The 27354-nt window shown below is 42.3% G+C and overlaps 1 protein-coding gene across 1 annotated transcript in view; it reads right to left on the reverse strand.

The window, feature by feature from the left end:
• Window positions 1-24501, reverse strand: part of LOC124604397 — a 276626-nt gene extending 252125 nt beyond the window's left edge. The window contains exon 1 of the mRNA XM_047136475.1: window positions 23669-24501. Within this exon, the coding sequence (XP_046992431.1) occupies window positions 23669-23950 (282 nt within the window). The 5' untranslated portion in view covers window positions 23951-24501. The remainder of the gene's footprint in view (window positions 1-23668) is intronic.
• Window positions 24502-27354: the final 2853 nt, after the last annotated feature.

Genomic DNA, 27354 nt, shown 5'->3' on the forward strand with positions numbered 1-27354 from the left:
AGATGAAACTTCCTGGCAGATTAAAACTGTGTGCTGGGCCGAGACTGGACCTTTCCGCGGGATCACCGACTGATCTACCCAAGCACGACTCACCACGCGTTCTCACAGCTTTACTTTCGCCAGTATCTACCTCGTCTCCCACGTTCCGAACTTCACAGCAGCTCTCCTTCCGAAACTTGCAAGACTAGCACCACTGCTAGAAAGGTTTTCGCACGAGCGCTTCTGTGAAGCTCTGAAGGTAGGAGATAAGGTACTGGAGGAAGTAAAGCTGTGAGAACATGTCGTAGTCGTGCTTGGATAGCTCAATGGTGAGCCATGGCTCGCGAAAGGCACGTCCCGAGGCCGAGACGTGGTCCGGCACATAGTTATCATCTGCCAATAAGTTTCAATCAGCGCACACATTGCCGCAGAATGAAAATTTCATTTTGGGAGGTAAAAGATCTTTGACTGTGTAGATTACAATGACAAAAGCATACAGCCATGAAAATACCCGAGGCAAGTGAGAATGTTCTGTCTATACTACCGTTTTAGCTCCAAAGTGAGCTGGAGCACTATTGTGAAGTAGCTACATAATTCTTCTAACACCAAAGGCACGTCTTCTAGCACGGAAGTATTGCAGATATGCCTCGACCGTGAGCCGTTGTGGAACGACGACTGGTCACACAAGGTGGTCGACAATAATCCCTGCCCACAAATTGAGCCCGAACCGGTGCTGGTGGTTTGCTGCTGAGATTCTCCTTATCCAAAAATGGTTCAAATGGCTCTGAGCACTATGTGGCTTAACTTCTGAGGTCATCAGTCGCCTAGAACTTAGAACTAATTAAACCTAACTAACCTAAGGACATCACACACATCCATGCCCGAGGCAGGATTCGAACCGAGCGGTCGCTCGGCTCCAGACTGTAGCGCCTAGAACCGCACGGCCACTCCGACCGGCTCTCCTTATCCCACTGGTGGGTGCCGGGAAAGTTGACGACACCGTTCCCCGTAAAGGCAGCGTCTTCTGCTAATAGGATGGATGCCAGAAATCACAGCACCATAATGGCTCGTGCGACTAACTAGCTGCGAAGGTAGGTCATTGGGTAATATGTCCAGCACGCGATGAGATAACGGATAGCGGCAGTTGTAGAGAATGCTCCACACGGTCATCTGGTTAATCCCACGCTGGCGGTCCACTTGCCCAGTGCTGATACCGAGTTCACTGTCAAGGAGCTTTTATCTCCACTTACATGTGGGTCTACCTATCTTGGAACGCATTTTCGGCCACATGTCAATAAAGAGCTTTTTTCCTCTCAAGGATTGTCTCCAGGAGTTTGTCTCAATTTCAAAAAATCACCTTGTATATGACGATAGGTCCGGAAAAGTTTAGTATCTGTTTTATGGGACAGTCAACTGTAGCAACAGGGCAGCCCTCACAAGAGATGGGATACCGAACTTACGTAACAAGCAAGTGCTGGGATAATTAAATCACCAGGGAATAGTCGAATCATCGTTCTATCAGCGATCCTCAAATAACATATGGATCTGTCTTGTAGCTGGTTGCTTCTTGGGACGTCCGATACGCCTAAAAAAGGAATGAAAACTTTTCTTCATTACACGTTGGCTGACTGTTGAATTTCAAATGAGCAGTTCGACAGGATATGCATTTCATGCACGGTGGTGTTGGCGCACATTTCAGAGTTAATACCTTTATGTACAATTATCTTGTTATTAGTTGGGTTGAGGTAGACCAATTCCTTGGGCTACACGTTATGACAAACTTTTCGGTTTTTTATTTCTGTTTTGTTTGATGATTCTTAGCTACGTGCAAAGCCAATGGTTTAAGCAACATATTGTTTAGGGACGTTTGGAAAACCCTAGTCAATGTGGGCGGTACGAGATTTAAGCAAAGTTCCAACATGCTGGACCGTGTTGTACACTATGCATGAAGAGCAAGTCAAGTCTCCTTTTCCATAACAAACTTCGCATACAGCACAAACACTCATCGCCGCCATTCACACTGTAACTAGCCAGCTGGTAAATTATTGATAGTTCGGAGAAAGTTTAACGCAAAACCACCTTAATCATTAGCATCGAGGAGTATGCGGATTTCAGTTATTTATTCCGTCATTTATATATCCTGCACTATTATTACCATCATTATGATTATTTATGGTTATTATCATTAAACGCATGTGAGAGAAAGAATAAGCAAGTTACACTACTGTTGGCCGGCCGGTGTGGCCGCGCGGTTCTAGGCGCTTCAGCCTGGAACCGCGTGACCGCCACGGTCGCAGGTTCGAATACTGCCTCGGGCATGGATGTGTGTGATGTCCTTAGGTTTAAGTAGTTCTACGTTCTAGGGGACTGATGACCTCAGATGTTAGGTCCCATAGTGTGCCCAGAGCCATCTGAACCATTACACTACTGTTGGCCAAAATCTTATAACTTAAATTGCTCTAGCAGTTATCAGCAGATAATCTGGGCAAGATGCAGGGTACAGCTGACATCTAGTAGGTGCTCCATGATCTGTGGTTCTCCGCAGTCACAGAAGTGGTATCCAAAGGGGAGTACCATTTCTTGAGGTTATTCCTGGATCTTCCAGCTCCATAACGACGTCTGTTGAGTGACCTCCACGAGTTTCAATTCTGACCGTGCCCAGGTGGGAGAGGGCTTCCCAAGAGAGAGCCCAGGTAGAATTACTGTCAAATAGAGAAATCCACTGCTGTTTCCTATGTGTAGCTGCTGCTGTTTACAACACCGAACTGGTTTCGAGGAAACTTCTGGATCTCAACCTTAGGGCTGCAGGAACGTGCCCGTGTAATGGATGGGTCTCCTGATGGACATGGTATGTTGTCTCCGCTTCGGCAGGAACTTCACAACGATTATCTCGTATCGGTTATGTCCGCGAGCTGGCAAAGTTTTACGAGTGACACAGGTTTCAAACAACATGCAATAAATCTTCGCATTGCGTTTAGCACACTGTCAACTATGTTTTCGTGTGCAGATCTGTACAAACAAACGAACTCTCAACGTTTTTAAATACTAAATACAAACGCTTAAAATTCTGAAATTATCGAAGAAGCTACGGATTACGATGAAAGTATGTCTTCAATAATGAGAAGAGCACGTCTGATGTTTCTGCAAAGAAACAGAAACCTGGTGGATTTCTTAATGTACTGTATCTGAAGATTCGTCGGAAGATGAATCTGCAAGAGATGTCGAAACTGTCGCAGATGAAATTTCGAAAAGTGTCAACGGTAAACTTAAATTTGCAAAAGTTAGCGACCTAACGGCCTGGTAGTACAGATGTGAAATCATGTATCCACATCTTTACAAACTGGCATACTTTATACACTGCATTTCCAGCATCTAGCGCGCAATCCGAGAGCGACTTCTTTACTGCGAAACGAATAATGTAGGACCGACACCTAGCTATGAAGCCACAGACAACTGACTGTGTTGTCTTCTTGAATAGTCATTTTCCAAACTAAACAGGTACCTATACATCTTCTCTTACTCTACTATCTTTCTCAGAGTTACCATAATTATTTTAAAAAATTTTCATGTTACCTTTCGTATAGAGTTTTAAGCAGCTTTAGATGGAAGGAGGAAATATTTTTTCTACAATTTATGAGTTTTTCTTGTAAGTTTTATAATAAAGGCGTCACTCAAGACATTGTTAGTATTTTTACTGTTCCCAATACGAACATTTAACTTCAAAGTCAGACTCGTGAAACATTATGAAATTATATGATGATGATGATCAATTACGTGCCTTTCTTAAGCTTTTAACATGCATCGTAGCGTTATTATTGCAGAACGCGCCGTTGGAGCTCGTAGAACATTGTTGCTCTCTGTGAACAGTGAAATGGACTGGCACACCGTGAAGCACTGTTGTTTGCTGTGAACAAATGATCTGTCGTTTCGCCTTACTTCATCGCCGACCTTGTATTCGTAAACGGGTTCCGAGCCGTTCGCAGAGCTATCCGACGCGCTTCTGCTCCATGGAGCACTGTTGCAACAGCCCGTTGTAGAATATGTCAGCTCATTCATTTTAATAAGCCAAACCCGATAAGTTGCCGCAAGACTGGCATCTTAATAATTATTATTTTAATTACTATTATACATTCAGATCGAGTACCACTATACGATTTTGACTGTGCTGGGGAATGCGTTGTTAACATCTGTGAGGGCTGAAGACGGCGACATGTTTTTATCCCTAATTTTCCACTTTTAAGTGCACATTTTTTTGTCATCCTGTGTAAGTAGTTCTAAGACGCCTGAGTAATTCCTGTTTCTTTTGCAGTAAAAGAGCACAATTACGCAATTTCGAAAAGCAACCACAACGCGATAAGTAGGCTCTTGCAGGACAAGCCATTCTTTGGAGTTTTCGTTCTGTAATTCCTCTCTCTCTTGTTTTTAGGGTTCCGCACCTCAATCGGCAAAATCAGAACCCTTATAGGATCACTTCTTTGTTGTCCGTCCGTTTGTCTGTACGAATGTTCAAAACCCTCTTTCGCAGGAACGAGTAGACGTACCTTGTTGAAAATTATGTCACGTATGAAGGTCTACAGCTCCTTGCTAATGAAAAAAAATTGAACATTCTAAGCCAATGTAATAAAAAAGTCGGTTATTTCTATGCAGGGTGATTCACGACGATAAGCAAATATTTACATATGTTATTCTACAAGTAAAACTAAAGAAAGAAGTTCATATAAACATAGGTCCGCAAATGTTTAGTTACGGAGTTACGGCTAATAAAAGATTTTGCCTGAAATTTAGCAACTTCGCAAATATGAAGCCATCGCAAAACTGTACGAGGTTAAAGTAAAGCACGGTTTCCATGTATTTTGTTGCTGTTGGTCTGGTGAATCTAATAAAACATGTCCCAGACATGCATCTGCAGTAGTTTTCCAGAACATTCAGAGAAGCAAAGAAGTAATTTCGTAAATTTTTTAATTTATTAACTACTTGGCCCAATTTGTTTTTTAAATTCCAGACAACTGCAACCATAGCATTATCATCTCATTTGCTATAAATAAACATCATATGGACGTATTCCTCCGTCGTAAATTTGAAAGACATCCCTATTTCATAAATAATCTACAAACTGCAACAGCTACTATGTGGTTTCACTTATACACTGTTGTTATGTTCTTCCACTGAATCATACTGAAAACTTTTTTTTCTTTAGTTTTACTTGTAGAATAACATATTAAAATATTTGCATATCTTCGTGAATCACACTGGATTGTCATACTCGCAAACTCACTCATGAAAATCTACAGTGTACTTGCCGTTGGTGTAGAATCACGAAATTTGGCAAGAAGAAAGGTTTCACAGTACAAGTAAGGGAAGAGAATCACTAAATCGTTAAATTAAAACATTCTGAAAGACGAGTCCATGGGACCGATATCTGGCCAGTATCAATGTCGCCAACAGGCAAAACCCGCCAAAATCGTAGATTCCCGGAATGAATGAACTGTCTGTATACTTAATTGTGTTTGTACGGAGCACACAGCGCGAAGTACATACGCCGTAAATAATGTTCGGTATAAAATCGGAAGTCTACCGCTGCGTCAAGTATATAAGATGCATGCAAGACTTGTTATAGGGAGAAGGATAACTCATTGACATGATTCAGCATTGTGGAAATTGACGTACGCACGATAAACCAAGTATGTGACTAACATTAAACAATACGATTCACGGGACAACTTGTGCCACGACATCATCTGATTTCCCATTGCAGCTGAAATGATCCACAGAAAAATTAGCAAAATCTGCCTCAGTAATTATGAGAGTATATTATTATTATTATTATTATTATTATTATTATTATTATTTGCCTAGTGTATCGAGAATACGGAAGGTCATGTGGTATTAAATTACGAGAACCGTGTACCAAATGCATGAAATCTAATACGATGATTCTTCTCATCAAATGGCTACATAAATACATTTTATGTTACTCTACGATGGAAAAAATAAGTTCAAATTTGACATGACTGTCACAGAAAAGTCCAGCCTTAGTTAGCGTCAAAGCCTAGTGCGGGCTTAAGCAGACAGCAAATTCTGGCGTGTTAAATTGCTTTACAAAACTTTAATATCTGCGGATGCGGATAAGTGTCTTGCGGATGCGATGCGGATAGCATTTTCCTTATCCGTGCGGACCTCTACCTATAGGAAGGAGTGGTGCTGTCTGTTAGCGAAATATCTAATAGAGACCTAATGCACATCGCACTGAACCAGTTGCAATCTAGGAAGAATTTTTTGAGATGAGGCATTACGATCGTCTCAAATCTGTATTACGCTTTGGATTTCCTGTATCCAATGCATGTGTCTTGCTCTTAACGTACTCTGTTTTACTAATAAATATAAAAGAGTTAATGTGAATCTTCAATACTACTTCCACTGCGCACTGTTGTTAAGTGGAGCTACACTTCCGTGAACCGTGAACCATCTACTGAGTCCTCCCTCTTCTACTAGCGTAGCTGCTTCGATAGCCAAGTTCGAAGAATCTGATGGACACGAAGAAAGACGACAGTGATCGATGCCATCGCTTACAACAAATGCACGCAGACTTGCATGTTAGCGATGTAGTACCCACTTGCTGTAATTTGGAAATCTTGAGTAAGACAGCAGTCCTCATGCCTGATTAAACATAAAGCGTTCAATGAAATACTAGACCTACAACTCAGTGTCCATACCGACAAATTTGATTTTGTCGTTCATGCTATCGTTACTTGCAATTAAAAAGGTAGGCTACTTTAATAATTTTCTCGACTATAACTATCAGTCCATTTTACCAACTTTCTGGTGATTCCCGACATATTCCGCAATTACGAAATACAGGTTGATTGAGAAGTTCGGTAACATTTGAAAATATTCTGCCCTCTTACAGAAGGAAAGAAAATACAAAAATTATTAATAGCATTAACTTAATGAAATACACCGTACAACGAAACAATTTAGGGCTTATTTAATAGCTGGCCTTAATAACCCCTATTAATGGCCATCATAAATCTAGCAATAGTTTACTATTAATGGGTTCCCGATAAATATTGTCCCATAGTTCGTAGATCCGTTACATATTAATATTATTTCAGAGTACTACAGGTACTTCACTGTCATGATAATGTAGACAGAGAAGTAAAAACTGAAGCACACGCATGAAATGACATAGGGTTTTATTGAAACCAACTGAGTGCAAAAACTGGTCAACAGATGGCGCTGGACAGCAACGTCAGTGACGTAGCAAGAGAGTTGCGCATATAACGAGCTGTAGTGAGAGAGGGAATCAGATGAGCGAGCAATCGCGGCTCGCAGACTACCACAGAAAAGGGCGCTGTTAGTGCAGCTTCACTATCATAACTGAGAATCTGCTACAGCAGCTCTACGATCGTATCGTCAAAAGAAGGGTCTTAGAAAGGGTAAAGGTCGTGTAACAAGTGTAGCTGCTAAGAAAATGATCATGATGCTAGAAGCCACGGATTGTTTAGACAAGTGTTTTCCAAGCTGTGTTCCGCACAACACTGGTGTTCTGCTGGAAGTAATTAAGTGCACAGAGAAAAACTATTAACAACATGGAGTTTTTTGTTTTCGACATTTTGATGAGATTACTTTTTTAAAATATATGATTTCTGTGTTATTAGTTAAGATTTAAAATTGAAGTAATCACTGAGTGAAACAAGTTTTTTCTCATTTTTAAAATTTTATTAAGCTTCAAAATAAACAAGATGTTCCATCACCGCAGCAGGAGTCTCAAAATGTTCCGTCAGAGGAAAATTTTGGGGCCCCCGGGTTTAGACCATCGGCTCCACAGTGGACGGCCAGTCACGAGCGCCGCTGTCGATAGGGCAGTTGAGGGCGATACGAAGACTTTTAGCGGTTTCATCTCCGCATGGTGAGGTCAGCGCTCGTGGAGTTGCACGTCGCACCGGCATTCCACGCACTACTATTTGGAGGGCGGGCCTTAAAGGCGGACCCTCCTACGCTACCCGTAGAAAATCCAGTGTCATCATGAACTGTTCGCCACCGATTTCGTGACGCGGAAAGGGTTTTCCGACGGCCACTTCAAAAAATGGGGGAGGATGACGATTTGTTGTCTTACATCTTGTGAACCAATGAAGATCACTTCACATTTCGAGGATATGTCGACACTCAAAACTGCTGAATTTGGGCTACCGTAAATCCCAGAACTGGCGAGGAAACCCGGCTGCACGACGACAGTGTCACGATGTGGTGTGAATGTACCACATCAATCGTGATCGGACTCTTTTTCTTCGAGGGAATGCTTTTCAAATTGTCAGAGCGACGGGAGCGAGGCACCCCGATGTGTTATAGAATCGCATCATCCCTAACCTGGGTGATAAACACCTGCTGGAAGGTGCGACTTTTATGCAGAATGGCGCTCCACCACCATACTACTACACGTTGGAAAGATCTCATGGGCACATCGTTTGAGGAAGATCGCGTGCTGAGTCGCACTACCGTCGTGCTTGGCCTACAAGGCCCCCAAGTTTCAATACGTGTGGTTACTGGTTGTGGGGTTACTTGAAGTAATTAGTCTACCCCGATCGTCCCACTTAATAAGAGATGCTAGCAGACAATATCCGATGTCCAGTTCTCACCAAGCCTACACAACATTGTGCCTCGGACTACAGCTATTAGTGATGCATTTGTTACAAATAACATCTTTGCAAAAAAATCAACTGTTATGCTAATTATTGCTTTTGTGTTATACGAAGCACCATATGTTGCTCATTTTATGCACTATCTTGGTGTCAAGAGAACCTTATGCCACTTCAAGCAAGTGTTTCAATTTTTACTTCTCAAACTACATTATTTCGTAAAGTATTATATCTTCAAATGTTAACAGAATTTTGGGTCACCCTGTACAATACCGAGACTATGAATCATATCATAAATAAGAACAATTACAAGCGAAATACAAGTGTGTGCTTGCTATCTGCCAAGAAGGGCTTCTCGTACATGATGGCTTCGTCAAACCGACAGCTCAACGTAGAATATAAACAGTTTGTCAGTTCTCTGTAGAGTCAAACAGCGTTCAAAAGACCAGGTCGAAAGCGAAAAACAATTCTCGCAACAGCGCTGTTTTGTACTCAGAACGTGACAACGATAACGCAAATACAAACAGGTAGTCGGCAAAACCAGGCTGAACGAAGCGCTATTCGCAGACTTTGCTGGCAAACCTCCCGAGGATTGGTGAGCTTGCTGGCTTGCGGCCGAAGGGAAATTTCGCAGGAGAGGAGCTCCAAACCCGAGAACACTAAACATCTGTATGGAACAGGCCGTTGGTTGAGGGTGTGAATGTTGTTACTGACGGAGAAAGCATTAAGGAAATCGTTCCAAATGGCGCTTCAGCAGTGCAAAGTCCTCTTAATACTGAAACGAGTAGAAAGCAGTTAAGATTGCAGCCTCAATCTAACGGGACGTTCTGCATGTTTTACACTACTTTCTTGGGAGGTCTTGCACCTGACATGGAATTCAACAGGTAGGTATAGTAACGTCAGAAACAGTATGAATAAAGATAGCTATATTAAAAAGAACACAAAAATGGTTCAAATGGCTCTGAGCACTATGGGACTCAACTGCTGTGGTCATAAGTCCCCTAGAACTTAGAACTACTTAAACCTAACTAACCTAAGGACATCACACACATCCATGCCCGAGGCAGGATTCGAACCTGCGACCGTAGCGGTCGTGCGGTTCCAGACTGTAGCGCCTTTAACCGCTCGGCCACTCCGGCCGGCTAAAAAGAACACGGTTTATATTAGTTTGCGGACTGTAAAATAATAAAGACAATTTAGACGGAAGCAGATTTAAACTTCAGGCTATGGCAGCAAGGGATGGGAAAGAAGGAGAAGCGTGATATAACGCAAGTAATGAAGAGAGACGACAATATAATGTGACTGTTTGTACGATTAGAGAGAGAAAAAAGCCTAACTGGGAATATAAAAATGAAAATGGCATTTGCATCACTCTGGTTGAAATCAATGGCCATACATATTTTCAAAGAGTCAGTCATCAGGTACATTCTCTTCTTAAGGTATTTGAGCTTTTATTTTTTTGTGATGTACGTACACAAAACTTTTTACGGTAGCTACGATTTTCGGTTTGGCGAGACACCTCTGTGGTCTAGTGATGCGGGGAGGGTGCGATTCCAAGATTTTTTCGGGGAAGCTGGCCAGGTGACTTAGCAAAAATCTACCGCAAGCCACCGCAGATGCATCTAACGGAAAACTTAACTCCAGGATGGAAGAAGCAACGCTACAATTTGCTTTTGGCAGCAACACCGGAATTTTGTTTCTTCCGTTGTGTCGTATACAGCAGGACTCCACGAAACCGGACAGCAAGAGGATAGGATCGTCTCTAACTAGATTCCACTTCTTGGCTAACACTTGGATACTATGGCAATGTCAAACACATACGCCTGTGGCCTTCTACTAATTTGCTGGTATAAAAGGTGGCGATGAAAAATGAGCGGCGGTTTGCTTGGCAGGGGAGGAGAGGGTAGGGGAGGGAGAGGTGGCCGCTAGATTTACGACCTCCCCTGGACAGCGGAGTCTAACGAACTCGTGCCGCATTGCGGGCTCACCTTTCCGTTTACGTGACGAATGCTACCAAAATAGCAACTGGCAGCGCTAAAAGCGCCATTATCGCTACTGAATCCAAAGCAGTTACGCGAATGAATGCGAATCCCAAGCAGATGCAAGTATTTCACTAAAGACAGATTATAAGCGCGCAATACGAAAAACATTTGATGCCCTAAGGGTCTTTGTATTGCACTACAGTACCACCAATCCTAAACTGGTGCTTTCCTACACCCAGAAAATTTCGATCACATCGTCAACCTGTTTTCTGTGGCAATTAAAAATTATATCTCTCACTCTGCAACGGAGCATGTGCTGAAATGGAACTTATCACTAACAATGATGTCCCGTGAAAGCGTCTCTAATGAATGGAACGTTAAAACACAATCTTCCTTCACTTTTTTCTAAATCGGGATGAGCGAGGTTCGAATCCTCATATGACTATACCCTTTGACGTTTTCTGTAGTATCCCTCGATTATTCCAAGCGAATGGCGACATGGCTTAATGGTGTGCTTTCGGATGTTCATCCCAGTTGTTGATTCAATTTTATGCATAATATGAACATCCGAAAGCATACCATTAATCACTCATATCGAGAAAACCTGAGCGATCCTGGGCTAGCTTCTCCAACAGAATTGATGCTTCTCGTCCAACGAATGTAACGCCCACGTGACACACTCATATTCTGCTGCTTTCTTCCTTCAACATAAAACTGATACATGCTGAATTATCACAATTCCTGACCAGTTCCAACGCAGCCCAACATAATAACTGCTCCACTGGTTCACAGTCGCTACGTCGGATAATGCTGTGGAAGCCGCTCAGTAATTCAACGAGACAGCTGCTCGTCATCTTCAGGTACTTAATGTTGTGTTGCTGCACTGGCTTGCCAATACACAACGTATACGCTGTCTCGCTAGAAAAGCGCAGCCAGTAGGCTAACTCCTGCATATGATCTGCTGATATATGAAATCTTTGCAACTACTTTACCCGGAAATGTTGGTACGAAGTGGCCTGAATAGGAGTAATTTATCTCGGTCGCAAGAAAGAATACGAAGTACTGTGGGCTATTCTAATTATTTACGCGGACCTACTGTCTGTGAAACCAGAATCCACTCGTATCATTTTTTAGTACCGCTTCGCTGCAAATCGTACAGGAAACTGAAGCTACAACTACACGTCATTCAAAAAATGGTTCAAATGGCTCTGAGCACTATGGGACTTAACATCTGAGGTCATCAATCCCCTAGAACTGACTCGGACAATTTAAGAAACTGACCGAGACTACAGCAAGAGTAAGCCATGTACTACCTCCGAAAACTGCTTGTACATCACATGTAAAGTTCAAATGGAGTCCACGAAAGACATTTGGACCTCCTAGAAAATGGCCTCACGGTAAGTGAGGTCTCCTTATCAGGGTGAATAAAATAGGCAAAGTAAATGGCATACTAGGAACAACTGTACCATAAGGCTGCTTAGCCAAAAGTCCTGTTGTCTCTGCTATACTCCATGTCTTCCATGTTAAAATATTTCCATCTGGAAAGGCTTCAAGGCCACCATATTCTGCATGGTTGCCCCATACTACTTAAACCTAACTAACCTAAGGACATCACACACATCCATGCCCGAGGCAGGATCGAACCTGCGACCGTAGCGGTCACGCGGTTCCAGACTGAAGCGCCTAGAACCGCACGGCCACACCGGCCGGCGGCACACGTCATTCAGATTGAGTCAATACTAGCAAAATCAACAGTGTACACAGCTTATTCCAGCCGAAGAAATGGCATTCCGAGTAGTAACTGCGATTGACAAGTAGTGCTCCAGGACATCTTATGTGTACACTTCAATCTGCTTAAGTAATGAACTGTAGCTTCACTCACGGGTGATAAGCATTCGAGATTATTGTTTCATTTTTTACACGTAAATATACGAATGGGTGATAGCGTGCAGGTGACAGCGAGCACCATCGGTCTTCTTGTGAATGAACCTAAGGACGAGTATCTAGCGATGAGCAGGACTCATGCCTGTTCAAGAGGCCCTCTCCAACGACTGGTAGTCGGAACCCGTCCTCCTAAAGTGTTCATAATATTACATATCCGCCGGTAAACTTTACACGGAATACATTATGCGAGTCAGAAATCAAAGAGAGAATTCAACCCGCAAACCGATCGTATTCAGTCTCGGTCAGTTTCTTAAATCGTGCTGTCTCTCACGTAATTTCAACACCCAGCAGTGCAAAAAACTAATCCAACCCAAGCGGTTTTATGGCTGCGAAACTTTCAGAGGCCGAAAAAGCAAGACTTAAATAATGTTCTCGTTTTTGTGCGGGAAGTCATAAGGAAGACCTATGGTCCGGTACACGATGTGATCACTGGGAAATGGAGGATCCGGCGCAAATGTGAGCTCAGTGAGATCTACAACAGACCAAATATTAATGGCTTGATGAGAATCAAACGGCTTGTATGGGCACGTCGTGAGGCTCGGATGGATAAACATCGATGATCTTTGGGATCCGCGGATTTTACTTCCCGGGGAGAAAGAGCACTAGGCAGACGAAGGAACAGGTGGAGAGAAGACTTGCTGCAGACTGGCACAGAAGGTGACTCGCGGCAGAAAGCAGGAAATAGAATCCAGTGGAAGAAAAACCTTTTAGCTGCGTGCGGTACTCTTGGTCTGATCGCGAAAAATAAATACACTGACGGAAAAAATCTCAACAGAAGGACAATTAATGTAGAGCAAAGAAATTTCAGGAACACATCTGCACGGGCCTCATATTTCATAGATAAACGTTTCAAGTTTACAGGTTAATGTAAACGCGACAAAAGCCATTGCAAATGTGAAATGTTGGTACATTAGAAACTAGTGTAATCGCAGATCACTAAATTCAAACATACAAACGTGCATGCATCGTGTCGTACAGGTGCCGGATGTCGGTATGTAGGATGGAGTTCCACGGGTGTTCTACTTGGTCGGTCAATACAGGAGCGGATAATGCCGGTTGCATATGACGCTGGAGTTGTCGTATTATAATGTCCGATAAGTGCTCGATTGGAGACAGATATGCTGATCGTGCACGCCAAGTCAACATGTCGACACCCTGTAGAGCATGTTGGGTTACAACAGTGGTATGTGGGCGAGCGTTATGCTATTGGAAAACGCCCCTGGAATACGGATCATGAATGACAGTACAACAGGTCGAATCACCAACCTGACGTACAAATTTGCAGTCAGAGTGCTTGGGATAACCAGTGCAAGACTACTCTTGCTGTCATACGAAATCGATCCTCAGACAAAAATACCAGATGTATGTCCAGTGTGTCTAGGTCCCAGACAGGTTGGTTGGAGGCGTTCACCTGGTTTCCTCCAAACCCACACGCGGCCATCACTATCACCGAGGCAGAACTGGCTTTCATCAGAATACTCAACAGACCTCCACTCCGCCCTGCAATGAGCCCTCGTTTGACACCACTGAAGTCGCAGCTGTAGTTGTATGTGGACAATGAAATGCACGCTACAGGGCGTCCGGCTATGAGCATTTCTTGAAGTAACCTATTTTTAACAGTTCCATGTGTCACTGTGATGCCAACTGCTGCTCGAACTGATGTTACAGACGAAATACGATGCGCCAGTCATACGCCGAATAAGATAGTCTTCCCTCTTGTAGTGCCAGATGGCTGTCTGGAGCCCTGTCTTTTTGAGACCGTACCTTCCCGTGGCCACCGCTGCCAGCGATCATGTACAGTGGCTACAAGTGTTTTTGCACTATTGTGGAAGGAACATTTATCTTTTCGCAGTTCTACAGGGCGTTTCAAAAAGAAAGAGCAGATTTCAAACATTTATTTCTCAAAAACTACAAATGATAGAAACACAATTCAAACGTTTCTTGTCAGAGAAAGGTTCAAAGTTTTTCAATGGTCCGCGCAGAAGTTCCATGCAAATCCGCAGTGGCGCTGGCGTTTGTTTGTAGGAAAATGGCGACGACACCACAGGAACGATCATTTTGTGTGCTGCAATTTGCAAAGTTAGAGTCCATTGTTGGTGTGCAACGTGCATTCCGCCGTCAATTCAACAAACAGTCGCCTCGTCATAAGCAAATTTATGAGTGGCATCACAGATTCGTAGAAGATGGTTGCATCTGCAAGCGAAAAAGCACGGGTCGTCCACGCACATCGGATGAAAATGTCGAGCGTGTCCGTGCAGCTTACGAAAGGAGCCCTAGAAAATCCACGACACGGGCAAGTCACGAACTAAACATGTCTAAAACAACGGTATGGCGCGTTCTGAGTAAGCGTCTGCACATGAAGCCGTACAAACTGCAGTTATTGCAAGCATTGCGTCCTGACGACCACAACAAAAGGTTCGAATTTTCAACTGCAATTCTACAGGACATGGAAGAGGACAATTTTGCCGAACGATTAATTTTTTCAGATGAATCAACGTTTCACATTTCTGGTAAAGTTAATCGGCATAACGTACGAATTTGGGCGAGTGAAACTCCGAGGGACGTTATTCAACATGAAAGAGACTCACCAAAGGTTAACGTCTTTTGTGCAATTTCGGTAAACAAAGTTTATGGACCTTTCTTTTTCATGGAGAAAACTATCACAGGAACCATTTACCTGGACATGTTAGAAAACTGGCTATTTCCTCAACTTCAGGAAGATTCAAATCACTTCATCTTCATGCAAGATGGCGCCCCACCACACTTCTCTGAACCTGTACGACGGTACCTAAATAACACCATTCCAGGACGGTGGATTGGAAGAGCAGGAGCACAAGATCAATGTCATCGTCTGTGGCCTCCCAGGTCACCAGACCTTACTCCCTGCGATTTTTATTTGTGGGGGTACATAAAGGACTGTGTTTATGTCCCACCTATGCCCGCTACTCTTCAAGAGGTACGACATCGAATTGTTGCGGCCGTGAATTCGGTAACTAAAGACCAGTTGCGTCGTGTGTGGCAAGAAATGAGATACCGGTTTGATATTTGTCGTGTAACAAATGGTGCTCATATTGAGGTACAGTTTTGATATTTGTTGTGTAACATTTGGTACTCATTGAGTGAAGGACCGTTGGAATTGTGTTTCTATCATTTGTAGTTTTTGAGAAATAAATGTTTGAAATCTGCTCTTTCTTTTTGAAACGCCCTGTATTACATTACCTCGTCCGAACTCAGCAAGCTGTTGGTTATGGGTGTCTTTGTAATCCTAATGGCACCCTTGACTAACATAAACTCTCTACCTATAATTTCAACGGTAACTGATGCTCACGATCATCACATCGCGTATTTATAGCAATCTGATTTGCATCCTGATAGTGGCGCTACCTGCGCCATTCTTACGCTATGCGGGCGAAATTTGAACAGACGTCATCTTTCTGATGTAGAAACACACCTACGAACTTCCGCTTATCGGGCACAACTCCTATTTTGTGTTGTTTTTCCGTCAGTGTACAATAGAACATATGTTTGACAACAACAATAATAACGACCATGCTCTGGTTGCTGTACGCGGAAGTATTAGTCACACTGCGTCATTCACTGTTTTTGACTACCAGACGAGACGGGGAAGGACTATCAGGAACTTCGCGCATGACAGAGAAACTGACTCATTGTCCGAGTATACAACAGACATGAGAGTGATCTTGCGCATCGTACTAAATAAAGCTGTCCTCCACCCGAAAGTCCACTTGACCACTACAGTGCCTTACTGGGCGTGGTCCTGCTGGATGTGGTATGCCCCTGCTCTCCTACGACGTGTGAACTGCCTTAACCTGCCAGTGTTGTAAGAGGAAAAGATCACTGAAGTAAAAATCCGGTCTCTTCGGTTCCCACATCAAATTTACGAAACTCGTTTTGACGAAGATAATCGGCAAATAAAAGGAACAAAACAAAACAAAATCAGTAAATAATGAAAACACAAAACCAGATTAGTGATGCTCCCACGTTTTACGAACGTACTAAGCGAAGCGGGAACATAAGTCGGTAAGACCCTGAATTCGTGTATAACAAGTAATAGCTGGGACAAGAACGGCCGGCCTCCAGGGATACCGTGACAGGTGAGAGTTAAGCAGAGGATTGGGGCTAAAGGTGGGCGAGAGAGTCGGGCCGTCCCTCAGTCGACGGGAGCCAATGTCACGCTCTGCACCGCATACTACGCCGACCGGTGGACACACGCCAAGCAACGGACTTTCGGTTACATTCCTTCACGTGGTCAAGCCAGAGTTCGGACGATAGCACGTGTGCCTGATTCTCTGTGGTCACTGTACTTTTCTTTTCGAGATCTCACGTTGCGTTGACAGTGGCAAGTTTTCTCCAGCTGAGCTGGTCAAATATGCAGGGCTAAATACTCCACTGCCGTACAGATCGTATTTGCAGAACTGTAAAAGTTACCTTTCCTCAGAATACAGATTACCACTGGTATTTCGAGATGCATCGCTAGAGCCTTATGAATTTCTGATACCTTCGACTGTTCTAACGTGTAAATATAGTAAGATCCAAATTAAAGATAACAGGGAGGCATGTTAACACACTGGGCTTTAGAAACTCGTTGACGTCGAGTCACTGAAGATGAAATACAAGTTTGGCCTGGTCATAGGTAGACAAGGAAACCGGATCGCGGTATTTCCAACGAATTATTCCGGCATTCGCATGTTGTACGCCGGATTCATCAATATAGGCCAAGACTAATACCGGTCATTAAGACAAACTTCTTTTACTCTAACGCTATATAAAGTAAGATGAAACAACGCGATGGTTTGTTTGAACAAAAAAGTGTTTATCTGAACACAAAAGTGCTTAACTGTCGGAAGTAATATGCACTTCCCTTTGAACTGACGTAGAGCACCAACAGGTTAAAGTTCACTCCGAACCACGGTGCACCTTCCGACCTGGGACCGGAGGCCATAATCTGGCACTTTACCACCTAGCAACACCTACGAGTATATTCTTGGAATTTCAAATCCTGGGCCAGGGCTCGAACCGTAACAACTCTCTTTCGCATGCTGGGCATATAGGCATACGGTAACACTTTAGAAAGTTACCAACAGCTTCAGTTTGTCACTGCGCCTCTCTGCATCTTCAAAACGGTTCCTCGGGAACGGGGAGAAATACATCAAGGCGAAGCTTTGAATCCATTCGTTAGGTGACCTCGGGTGTTCGATGGATAGAATACTGTGTGTAAATGGCTAGTGCATTCGGTTTCCAATCCCGGTTTGGCACACAAATCGCTAACACATTAATGTTTCGAACTGGTACGGCACTAAACAGTGGCTTGTAGAAAATGGGCGCAGATTTAAATACGCTGTGCCATCGTTAATGAAACGTGTCCATATTACCCTGGGGTAATTTACTGAAGACCACAAAAAAGCATATCTTAATCAGTATGTTGCGGTTTACTAGTTCGGGGGACAAAGATGTCATTAGTTACTATACTACCGCCTTTTGGATACGACATAAAGCCGCATTGTACAAACAAAAATCTGACTTTCGCCAATGTAATTAGCGGTAGATCTAATGTAGCGTGGGCGTGTAGGGTATTCATCTGGCTCTCAGACAGGACTACTGCATACGGATAGGTCTCAAAATCTTAGTTCCTTCTCTAGAAGCAGCCAAAGTTCCTTCTCTAGAAGCAGCCAACCGCTATGCATTCAGTTCTACCTTTGCGCCACTGTCTTCAGTATACGCAACATGCATATACGTATTGCTTAGGCGCTGAGTGACCCTCCTGAGAGGAAAAAAAAGCAAACTATTGCTATGGATCTTCTTACAAAGAAATTTGTCTTAACTGATCTCAGGGGCGTGTGAATATGGGGTCTCAACTGTCACGATGCTACAATACAGATGGAAGATTTCACTATCCACACGCGTAACTTATCGTCCACTCTATGACACTCACACAAGAGAGGATAATACAGATGGAAGATTTCACTATCCACACGCGTAACTTATCGTCCACTCTATGACACTCACACAAGAGAGGATGTGTGGGTGAACTGATTTCGCTTGTTATCTAGTTATAAAGTGACGCAATTCAGTCAAACCGCACGATGCCCAGCGCCCAACCAAGAAAGCGCTGTCCTGTGACTTGTCCTTTAATAATATAAATACTCATACGGAAGTATGAGATATTTCGGTCATTTTTCACCTCTTTCCGCCTCTAATGCATCTCACAGGTGTTATCATTCCAAAAAGACAACGGCTAAAATATATCTTGTTCAAGACCCTGCTACACTACTTGAGAAGTTTTGTCAGGAATTGACAGTAATATCCGGCCGCTGTGGCCAAGCGGTTCTAGGCGCTTCAGTCTGGAACAGCGCCACCGCTACGGTCGCAGGTTCGAATCCTGCCTTGGGCATGGATGTGTGTGATGTCCTTAGGTTAGTTAGGTTTAAGTAGTTCTAAGTTCTAGGGGGCTGATGACCTCAGATGTTAAGTCCCATAGTGCTCAGTCACTAGAACCATTTTTTTGACAGTAATAAGATGAAAGCAACTGAAACTTATTATTGTGAGTTTAATATTGTTCTTAGAGAGGACATATAACATGTACTACATTTTAGTATCATATTTTGCTATTCGGCTAAACTAAACGAAACTGGACACCATAATAGTTTGATTCTGTTCAGTATATTACTGTGTTTGTCGACAATTCGGTGCCCATCTGACAGTCTGTTTGTTACGCCGACTTGCAATGTAAACAAACAGCATCGCGTTTTCACCCTTAAAAATGAGGATGTTCTCCAATGTAGCTACCGTTATTAATTACGATCTCTCTGTGCATACATACAGAACGGTATAAGTTTTTATGTGTGGCACTATTTCTAGATGAATTAAGAATTATATATGCACACTTGACATATCTAGCATGGCGGGTAATAAGAAATATGCAAAAAAAAAAAAAAAAAAAAAAAAAATTTATCCGAAATAAATTACACAGCCTCCAAAACAGAAACACCGTGAAACTAACACATTTACTCGCGATGTATTCTCCTATAACGTTGCGGCGTATTCTCCTATAACGTTGTCAACACAATCTCTGCAAATCTTACAATGAATTTATCTAAGCTGCGTTAGAAAACTGAACATACACAATTTCGCGAATGGCAGAACAAGATCATGGTAACCTGACGCTTCTGTTCACGCATCTCATTTATTATTTACGGTATATTTTGTCTCGAATCGAGTTCAACATCCAAAAGCTGGTGATGTCATTCCGAATGGATTAACGCAGCTTCATCATATAAGCTGTTGGGTATATCTAAACTGTTCAACGTGCGTTTTAGAGGGACAGCGCCTGTAGCATTCACGCAGTTCAGTGAGGCTAGACAGTAACGGCGCCTGAAGTAAGTAGTTTTCTACAGCAAACGGAAGGCGAAGTATTGCAATTAATAGACGGTCCAAAAACTATCAACAATCCAGTATCTAACGGAAGCAAACTGTCATTACCAATTGAAAAGTTACGCTCTGCCCTCTACTGCCCCTCCTCCCCACCCAGCCGTGGTGTTTTTCGTAGAATACAAAGTGTCCTAAATGGAACGGTCAGTGTTCAGGGATATGACACGAACGAATATTCGAAACATTTGCATACTTTAACAACTATGAGCACTACATCTTCGATACAGTGAAACACATATGTTGCACTGCAAGCTGTTTGGCTTCCATACTTTTGGAGGAGGTAGCATGGACCAAAATATACCTAGTAAACAAGGGCTCTAAAGTGCACACCTTCGGAACCATGAACAGGACTTGTTCCTCATCGCTGTGTGAAATGCCTCTTCTTCTGAAGCAACTGCTCATAGCTCTCAATGTATCCATTTTAGAGCCGATGTTTACTAGACTTTTTTGTTTCGAATGATCGTTCCTGTCATATCCCTGCATACTGATCATTCCTCCAGGAACACCCTGCATGTACAACATACAGGATATGTAAATAATACACAGAAAAAAATAATCAAACTTTTCTATTACATGTATTCTCAACAAACATTTCAGTTATCGTTATCATGGGTACAAACTGCGTTAAATGTGGTGGGAAAGCAGGCATCAAGCTACGCTACACATCAGTCTGTTAACCACATGGTTAATTTCGCACTCACATTCATTGGCACCATCACTCTCTAGCCTTACCATTAACTATGCACTTCGCCGATTAAACACATAGGCTATGGTAATAATAAGTTTTTAGGAAGTTTATATAAGTTTCCCCTAGTGCCTGTAATCAACTCATTCTAAGTGCAAACAATGACAGCTATTTCGTTTTGGGAGTATCCTTCTATGTGTGAGTGACGAAAGTGTAGGTGATGCAGTTCAGTAGAGGGTAGTGGTCTCCAGTCTGATTTAATTTTAGATGGCTGTGCGAAGAATTTGGTCACATTTGCTCCTATTCCGTCTGATAAATGTTACGAGTTCACGAAAAAGAATCATGCTTTATCGAAATCTTTTGGAAGCAGACAGAAATTCAAAGGATTAGTCTTTTACAAATCAAAACGAACGCAGAACACACTTATGTTCTTGTTATCCAGCTATCAATTTAATCACTGTACAGTTAAACTTTAATTCCCGGTATGTGCCCTTCGTACGTTCTACCCGGTGCAAGATACACCGCCACAATACTGCACAACTGTTGAATGAAAGCCCGCATCTCGTGGTCGTGCGGTAGCGTTCTCGCTTCCCACGCCCGGGTTCGATTCCCGGCGGGGTCAGGGATTTTCTCTGCCTCGTGGTGGCTGGGGTGTTGTGTGCTATCCTTAGGTTAGTTAGGTTTAAGTAGTTCTAAGTTCTAGGCGACTGATGACCATAGATGTTAAGTCCCATAGTGCTCAGAGCCATTTGAGCCATTGTTGAATGAAACACTACAGACACGTTTTGACAACAGAATGCCTACACAATTCAACGTAACGGGATTCGGCTAAGCGACGGCTCTCCACCTACGTCAAGGCATTGTCTCGCACAACACAGCATCCAGAGGGCGTGTGTTGATTGCTAATCCATGCCGATCAGAGAAAGAGCGCTTCCTGTCGATTCTGTTGTCTGCTTTTTTACTACCAAGCGTACATCAGCTGGTCCATCCCCTTTCAAGTTCATCTTCGTTGTTGCATTTCAACTTGAACCAAAGCAAGTTTCATCATCAATCTGTAACTCTAGAGAAACAAGAATGTCGATTCTGCTTTTGCTACTCCATATTCACAAGCATTACAAACTGGTTCACCCACTCAATCTAAGATTCATATAGCAAAAGCGGTTATGGAAACGACGTGAAAAGTCAATATATGCCGCTAAGCATCAGAGGCCACGGGCAATGCTCTTCTCCGCTCAAACAACGGTTAGTCAAAAGCACAGTGACGCTAATACATACGCACTTGTAATGTTCGTAGGTATCAAAGTAGCAGAGCTATACATGTGCAAGGTGTTACTCCGGTACTAGAATGGCATAATACGGCCAACAATCCATATACTTACACATACAATTATACAGCTGGACAGTGTAACAGCACTACAAATTCAAATTTCAAAACTCGATTCCTGTTTTCAAAACAGCAACATAAATAACCAGAGCTAAATGTGGCGTAATAACTGATTGTCACATCTAACAAGGTTTTTATGCTATCTTCACCTACTTTGGTATGTTTCTGAGGGACCATTGCTACAAATATCCTTTACAATGTTAGCAATACGGATTTGCCACTCCAAGCGATGAAGATCATGGGAGTAACTTCCTAACCTTTAAACAAAACAAAAAAATATAAAAACTGCCATATTCGTCTAATCGAAAGAACAGTACTTACTGTATATGGGTAAAGAAAGGAGATAAAATAACCGGTGGGTTGGCGTTCTGAATGGGAGTACCCAGCAAAACCATGGCATACCGGTGTGGAAATTGTTATAATGTCTCGGTACAATATCGCGATCAAAGAAAATGATATAACTATTCGAAATAGTAATTAATGAGGAGCTTTCCGTTCCATTCCAGCCGTTTCACCACAATGAGAATTGTTATCACTTCTTGTGTATCTATTCATCACAAGTTTCAGACGAAGATGCAGATTCTGCAACTTTGCATTAAACCATAAGATAAAATGTCCTGGATATACGCACATTCGCATAAACAAACGAATACTTGTTCAGTTGTTAACTCCTATATATTTGTGCAAAGTAATTTCGACAATGAATTTTATACATAATGCACAAAGGCAGCAGTCCACTGTTTTTCGACACCTACACGTTATGTCACACAGACACTTCATTGTTACAGATGTAACACAAGATTCACCTTCGTTTGTGTATACTAAGCTTCCTGAAGGGCATTTTGAATCTTGGACAGACTTGATACTTCTATTCAAGGTCAGCAAGAGATTATGTGCCAGCAGTGATGGACATGGACTCTTTTCATTTCGTTCCAGTAATCTTTATTTCTGCGTGTCACAGGAGTATGAATCCTAACATGTTTGTCAATAACGACTGGTTTGTGTGACATTTTAACCTGAAAAAAAAAACATTTAGTGCAAAATGTTTAAACCGAGATGCAATGCAAACCACGGTCAACTGTCTTCAGAAGAGGTAAAAAAAGCTTTTATGCAAACGTCCTACTTCATGCCAATATATGCATACATATGAAATTAAGTCTAGATTAGACGATATGACAGAAGTATCCTGATTTAATTCCAGCTTTACAACAACATGTACTTGATATTTATTTTTCTATCTTTACCATAAACGCTACAGCCTAAAATAATATGGTGTGTGCAAGTAACAATATCATACATAATTTAACGTTCCTAACAAGGTTGACTGACCGAATAAAATGCTGACTGAAGGGCCCTTCGTTTGTCATGTTGATGCATTTCTTCAAATTTTAACCACTACAGATATAGTGTTTCTCCAGAACCTATCAGCTATTATTTATGTATATTGCTCAAAGAGCTATTTATTTGCTAGTCTCCAATCAACAATTCTTTTTACGTTATACATTTTACTAAGAATAACACGTAACAATTTGTTGTAGACCTACAGATAAGCAAACTTAGGAAAGATAATCTTCGGTGTTTAATTAGTATACAAGCAACACACACTTACCTTGAAGACTTCCGAAAAGAATCCAGATCCTATTTTCTCACAAGTGAAGTCGTCCAGTCTGTTCAGAGCAGATACAGCATGCCTTAAAGCTTGACATGATGATCCAGTCATCCGATTATTTTTTGTCGTCCCACTGTTCCCTTCCACATCTTCCTTTGCCACCCCTGCCGGATGCAAGGGCGGAATTAGATCTGTATCACATATCTGAAAATGTCTTTCACTCGCCGGTTGAAGTTCACAGTAACCGCTATCACTACCTCGGCTATTTGGCTGTCCTAACATTATTAAAGCTCATACACAAGTCACTGGTTTACAATGTTGATTGCGTTTTCTCACTTTACGTTATAAGGCAGTACGAACTTAGCGCTCCAAAACTATGCATACATTTCAGAAAGCACGCTGTACGTAAATATTTCTCTGTGTACATAACAAATAACGGTAGAATTTCTGCTGTTAATGTCATGTCTGCACACCAGTGTTTACACTCACCGGTAACATCACATGTTCACGACTGAAAACAGTAACTGCCAGACAGCGGCCTTAAGTAACCAAGTCACGACAATACAGTAAAATAAAATTATTCATTGACTTTGCGGCAGTTGTGCTTCTGGTCAGTAAAAATTTCGAACGAGTTGTCACTTCTCCATTCACTAGGAGCGAACTATTTATCACCATTGTACACCAAAACAAACACGTATCAGATCATCTTTGGCCTTTAAAGATGCTCTAAAGTGACCAAAGTACGTGGCTGCGTGTGCGTGCGCTCCGTCAGCTTCTCTCACCACTAATGAACTAAAAAACCTTGGAAGAACTTTCACCAGATACACCACACAACCGCCATTTTAGAACTGCAGCGCGCTCTGCGGCACTCGGGGAGAACTAACGTGTGACGTCACACCAATTACCTGCCACATAGCATGCTGACTGAGCGGCGGCACGCTTTCGAAACAAGAACTTATTGCATCGCTCATTTCTGCGTAAGTAAGAGTCCGACGTCTGTGTCACAAGATTTAGTATTATTTTGCAGACAATGTTTGTTATCTGTGACCTGTCAATGTAAAATATAACTTCACCAGTTTATTTTTTAGCGCAAGAACTAGAAGTAAAACGTTTTTGTTAGCACCAAGATCGTTTAAAATAAATTTCCTTGCTCGAACTTAACGTAGAGTGACATCGTGAGTTCCGCAGGCTGAAAGAATACAGAGCCCTTGAATTAAAATAATATCTTGCGACACAAAATTATCTGCCCTAATATTTTCTTATTACAGACCGACGTCGGTAGTTTATCGACAGTGTCAAAGCATCAACATTGCTAAACAGTTAACCTTATGAAATATCCATGCATAGTTATCAAAACAATGATTTTAATGTAACTGCTTCTGAATTGCAATGCCCTTTAATTCTATACGCCAGGATAAAACTAACTCACTGTCACGGTGGACGTGAAACGTTGTCAGCTTTCTTGAGAGTGCTGAACTCATCACACAATCGGCCCACATTGACTCATAAATCTGTTGCTGCTACCATGGAAGTATAAGGAAGTGTGTAAATTTCAAAGAATGCAAAAATCAACTGATGCAAGACTAAGTTACGTCTCTTTTTTACAAAACACTAATTCTTTTCCACCTACAAAAATATACGGGCTCATTCCAGTAATTCTTTCTGCACACAGCCATTTTATAGTAATAAAAACTAAAGGATGGACAATATTACGTTGACAGTTGTACAAAGTAGTGGTATTGCATTCATCTGGCAGATTATTAGCCAAGTATGTGAAACATAGAGCGTCCTGCACCCGTTTTCAGGCATTTGCTACATTGAAAGTAAACATATGAATCTCCGATATCAAATGTTGTGGAAAAATATGGATTAATTCATGATATAACAAGAGATAAATTTGTCCGGCCTTAGGAAGATCGATAAGGACGATTTTATGTTAACCTGTGAAGTTAAATCAAAAAGAGAATTTCACTTATGGTTAATGCAGAACACATTATCAACTTTGAAAGTGCATGGATATTAAAAATGTGGACATATGCAAGCAGACAAGTGTCATATGCATAAACTGTGTTTTGTAATCCAAAAACAGACGAGAACTGCTTTGTACACACAGTGGTGATATGGACGTAAACACCTGAAGATCACCTTTCGCTCCTCTAAATGTATTGTAAGGACATTTTAATAAAAATGAAGTGGCTTTTGTACTACCTTTCGCCGCGCGGGATTAGCCGAGCGGTCTATGGGCGCTGCAGTCATGGACTGTGCGGCTGGTGCCGGCGGAGGTTCGAGTCCTCCCTCGGGCATGGGTGTGTGTGTGTGTGTGTGTGTGTGTGTGTGTGTGTGTGTGTCCATAGGATAATTTAGGTTAAGTAGTGTGTAAGCTTAGGGACTGATGACCTTAGCAATTAAGTCCCATAAGATTTCACACATTTTTGAACTACCTTTCATCCACCGATAATGATTTTGATTGGAACACCGCCATTTCCACACGCCTTTCCTTCTTTGATGCCTCAAAAGGCAAATTTCTCCTCTAGCATTATTTCCGTAATGCAATTATTTTCGTTATTTGCTATCTGTTTTTTCTGATTCATCTCCTGACTACACAAAGAATTGTTCGAACGCTAGTACAATCTTTTCTGTGTTGTTTACTGTTATCCACCTTAAGTTTCTGTTTTGATTTTTAATAATCTTATTGTTTACAAATGCTACTCTTATCGAATTTTCGTTACTTATTCACAAATCCTCTTGAAGACATGCAGGAGTAATTTTATTTAGGTCAGCGTATTCTATCACGTTTTTTTTCTGGCAACGCTATATGAAAGGTAAATTTCGCCTGTAGTTCCAGCTTTGCTTCGTCCTGTATTTCTTACCAGATTGAATATTATAGACAAAAATAAGAGTTAGGGTGGAGCTGTGCCTCTTCTGTGAAGCCAGAGAGACATTTTAATTCGTGTACTTTATAAAAATAATTTTTATTTAATTTCTACGAATACATATCAGTTAAAGAACTATATTCACATTTTCTTGAGGTTGCAGAAATGAAATCACACACTAAGGCTCCAAGAAACTGGTACAGATATGCGTGTTCAAATACAGAGCTATGTAAACGGGCAGGTCGGCGACGCCTATATAAGACAAGTGTCTGGCACAGTTGTAGATCGGTTACTGCTGCTACAATAGCAGTTTTTCAAGATTTAAGTGAGTCTGAACATGGCGTTATAGTCGGCGCACGAGCGATGAGAACAGCATCTCCGAGGTAGCGATGAAGCGGGGATTTTCCCGTACGACCATTTCACGAGTGTACTGTGAATATCAGGAATCCGGTGAAAGTGCAACTGTTGCGCAAATTGCTGCATTTCAATTCTGGGTCATCAAAAAGAGTCAGCGTGCGAACCATTTAACGAAACGGAGCCGACGACCCACTCGTGTACCCTTGATGACTGCACGACACAAAGCTTTACGCCTCGCCTGGGCGCGCCAACATGGACATAGGACTGTTGATGACGGGTAACTTATTGCCTGGTCGGGCGAGTCTCGTTTCAAATGGTATCGAGCGGATAGACGTGTACGGGTATAGAGACAGCATCATGAATCCATGGACCCTGCAGGTCAGCAGGGACTGTTCAAGCTGGTGGAGGCTCTGTAATGGTGTGAGGCGTGTGCAGTTGGAGTGATACGGGACGCCT

Source organism: Schistocerca americana, chromosome 1 (genome assembly GCF_021461395.2).
Source record: "Schistocerca americana isolate TAMUIC-IGC-003095 chromosome 1, iqSchAmer2.1, whole genome shotgun sequence".
NCBI lineage: Eukaryota > Metazoa > Arthropoda > Insecta > Orthoptera > Acrididae > Schistocerca > Schistocerca americana.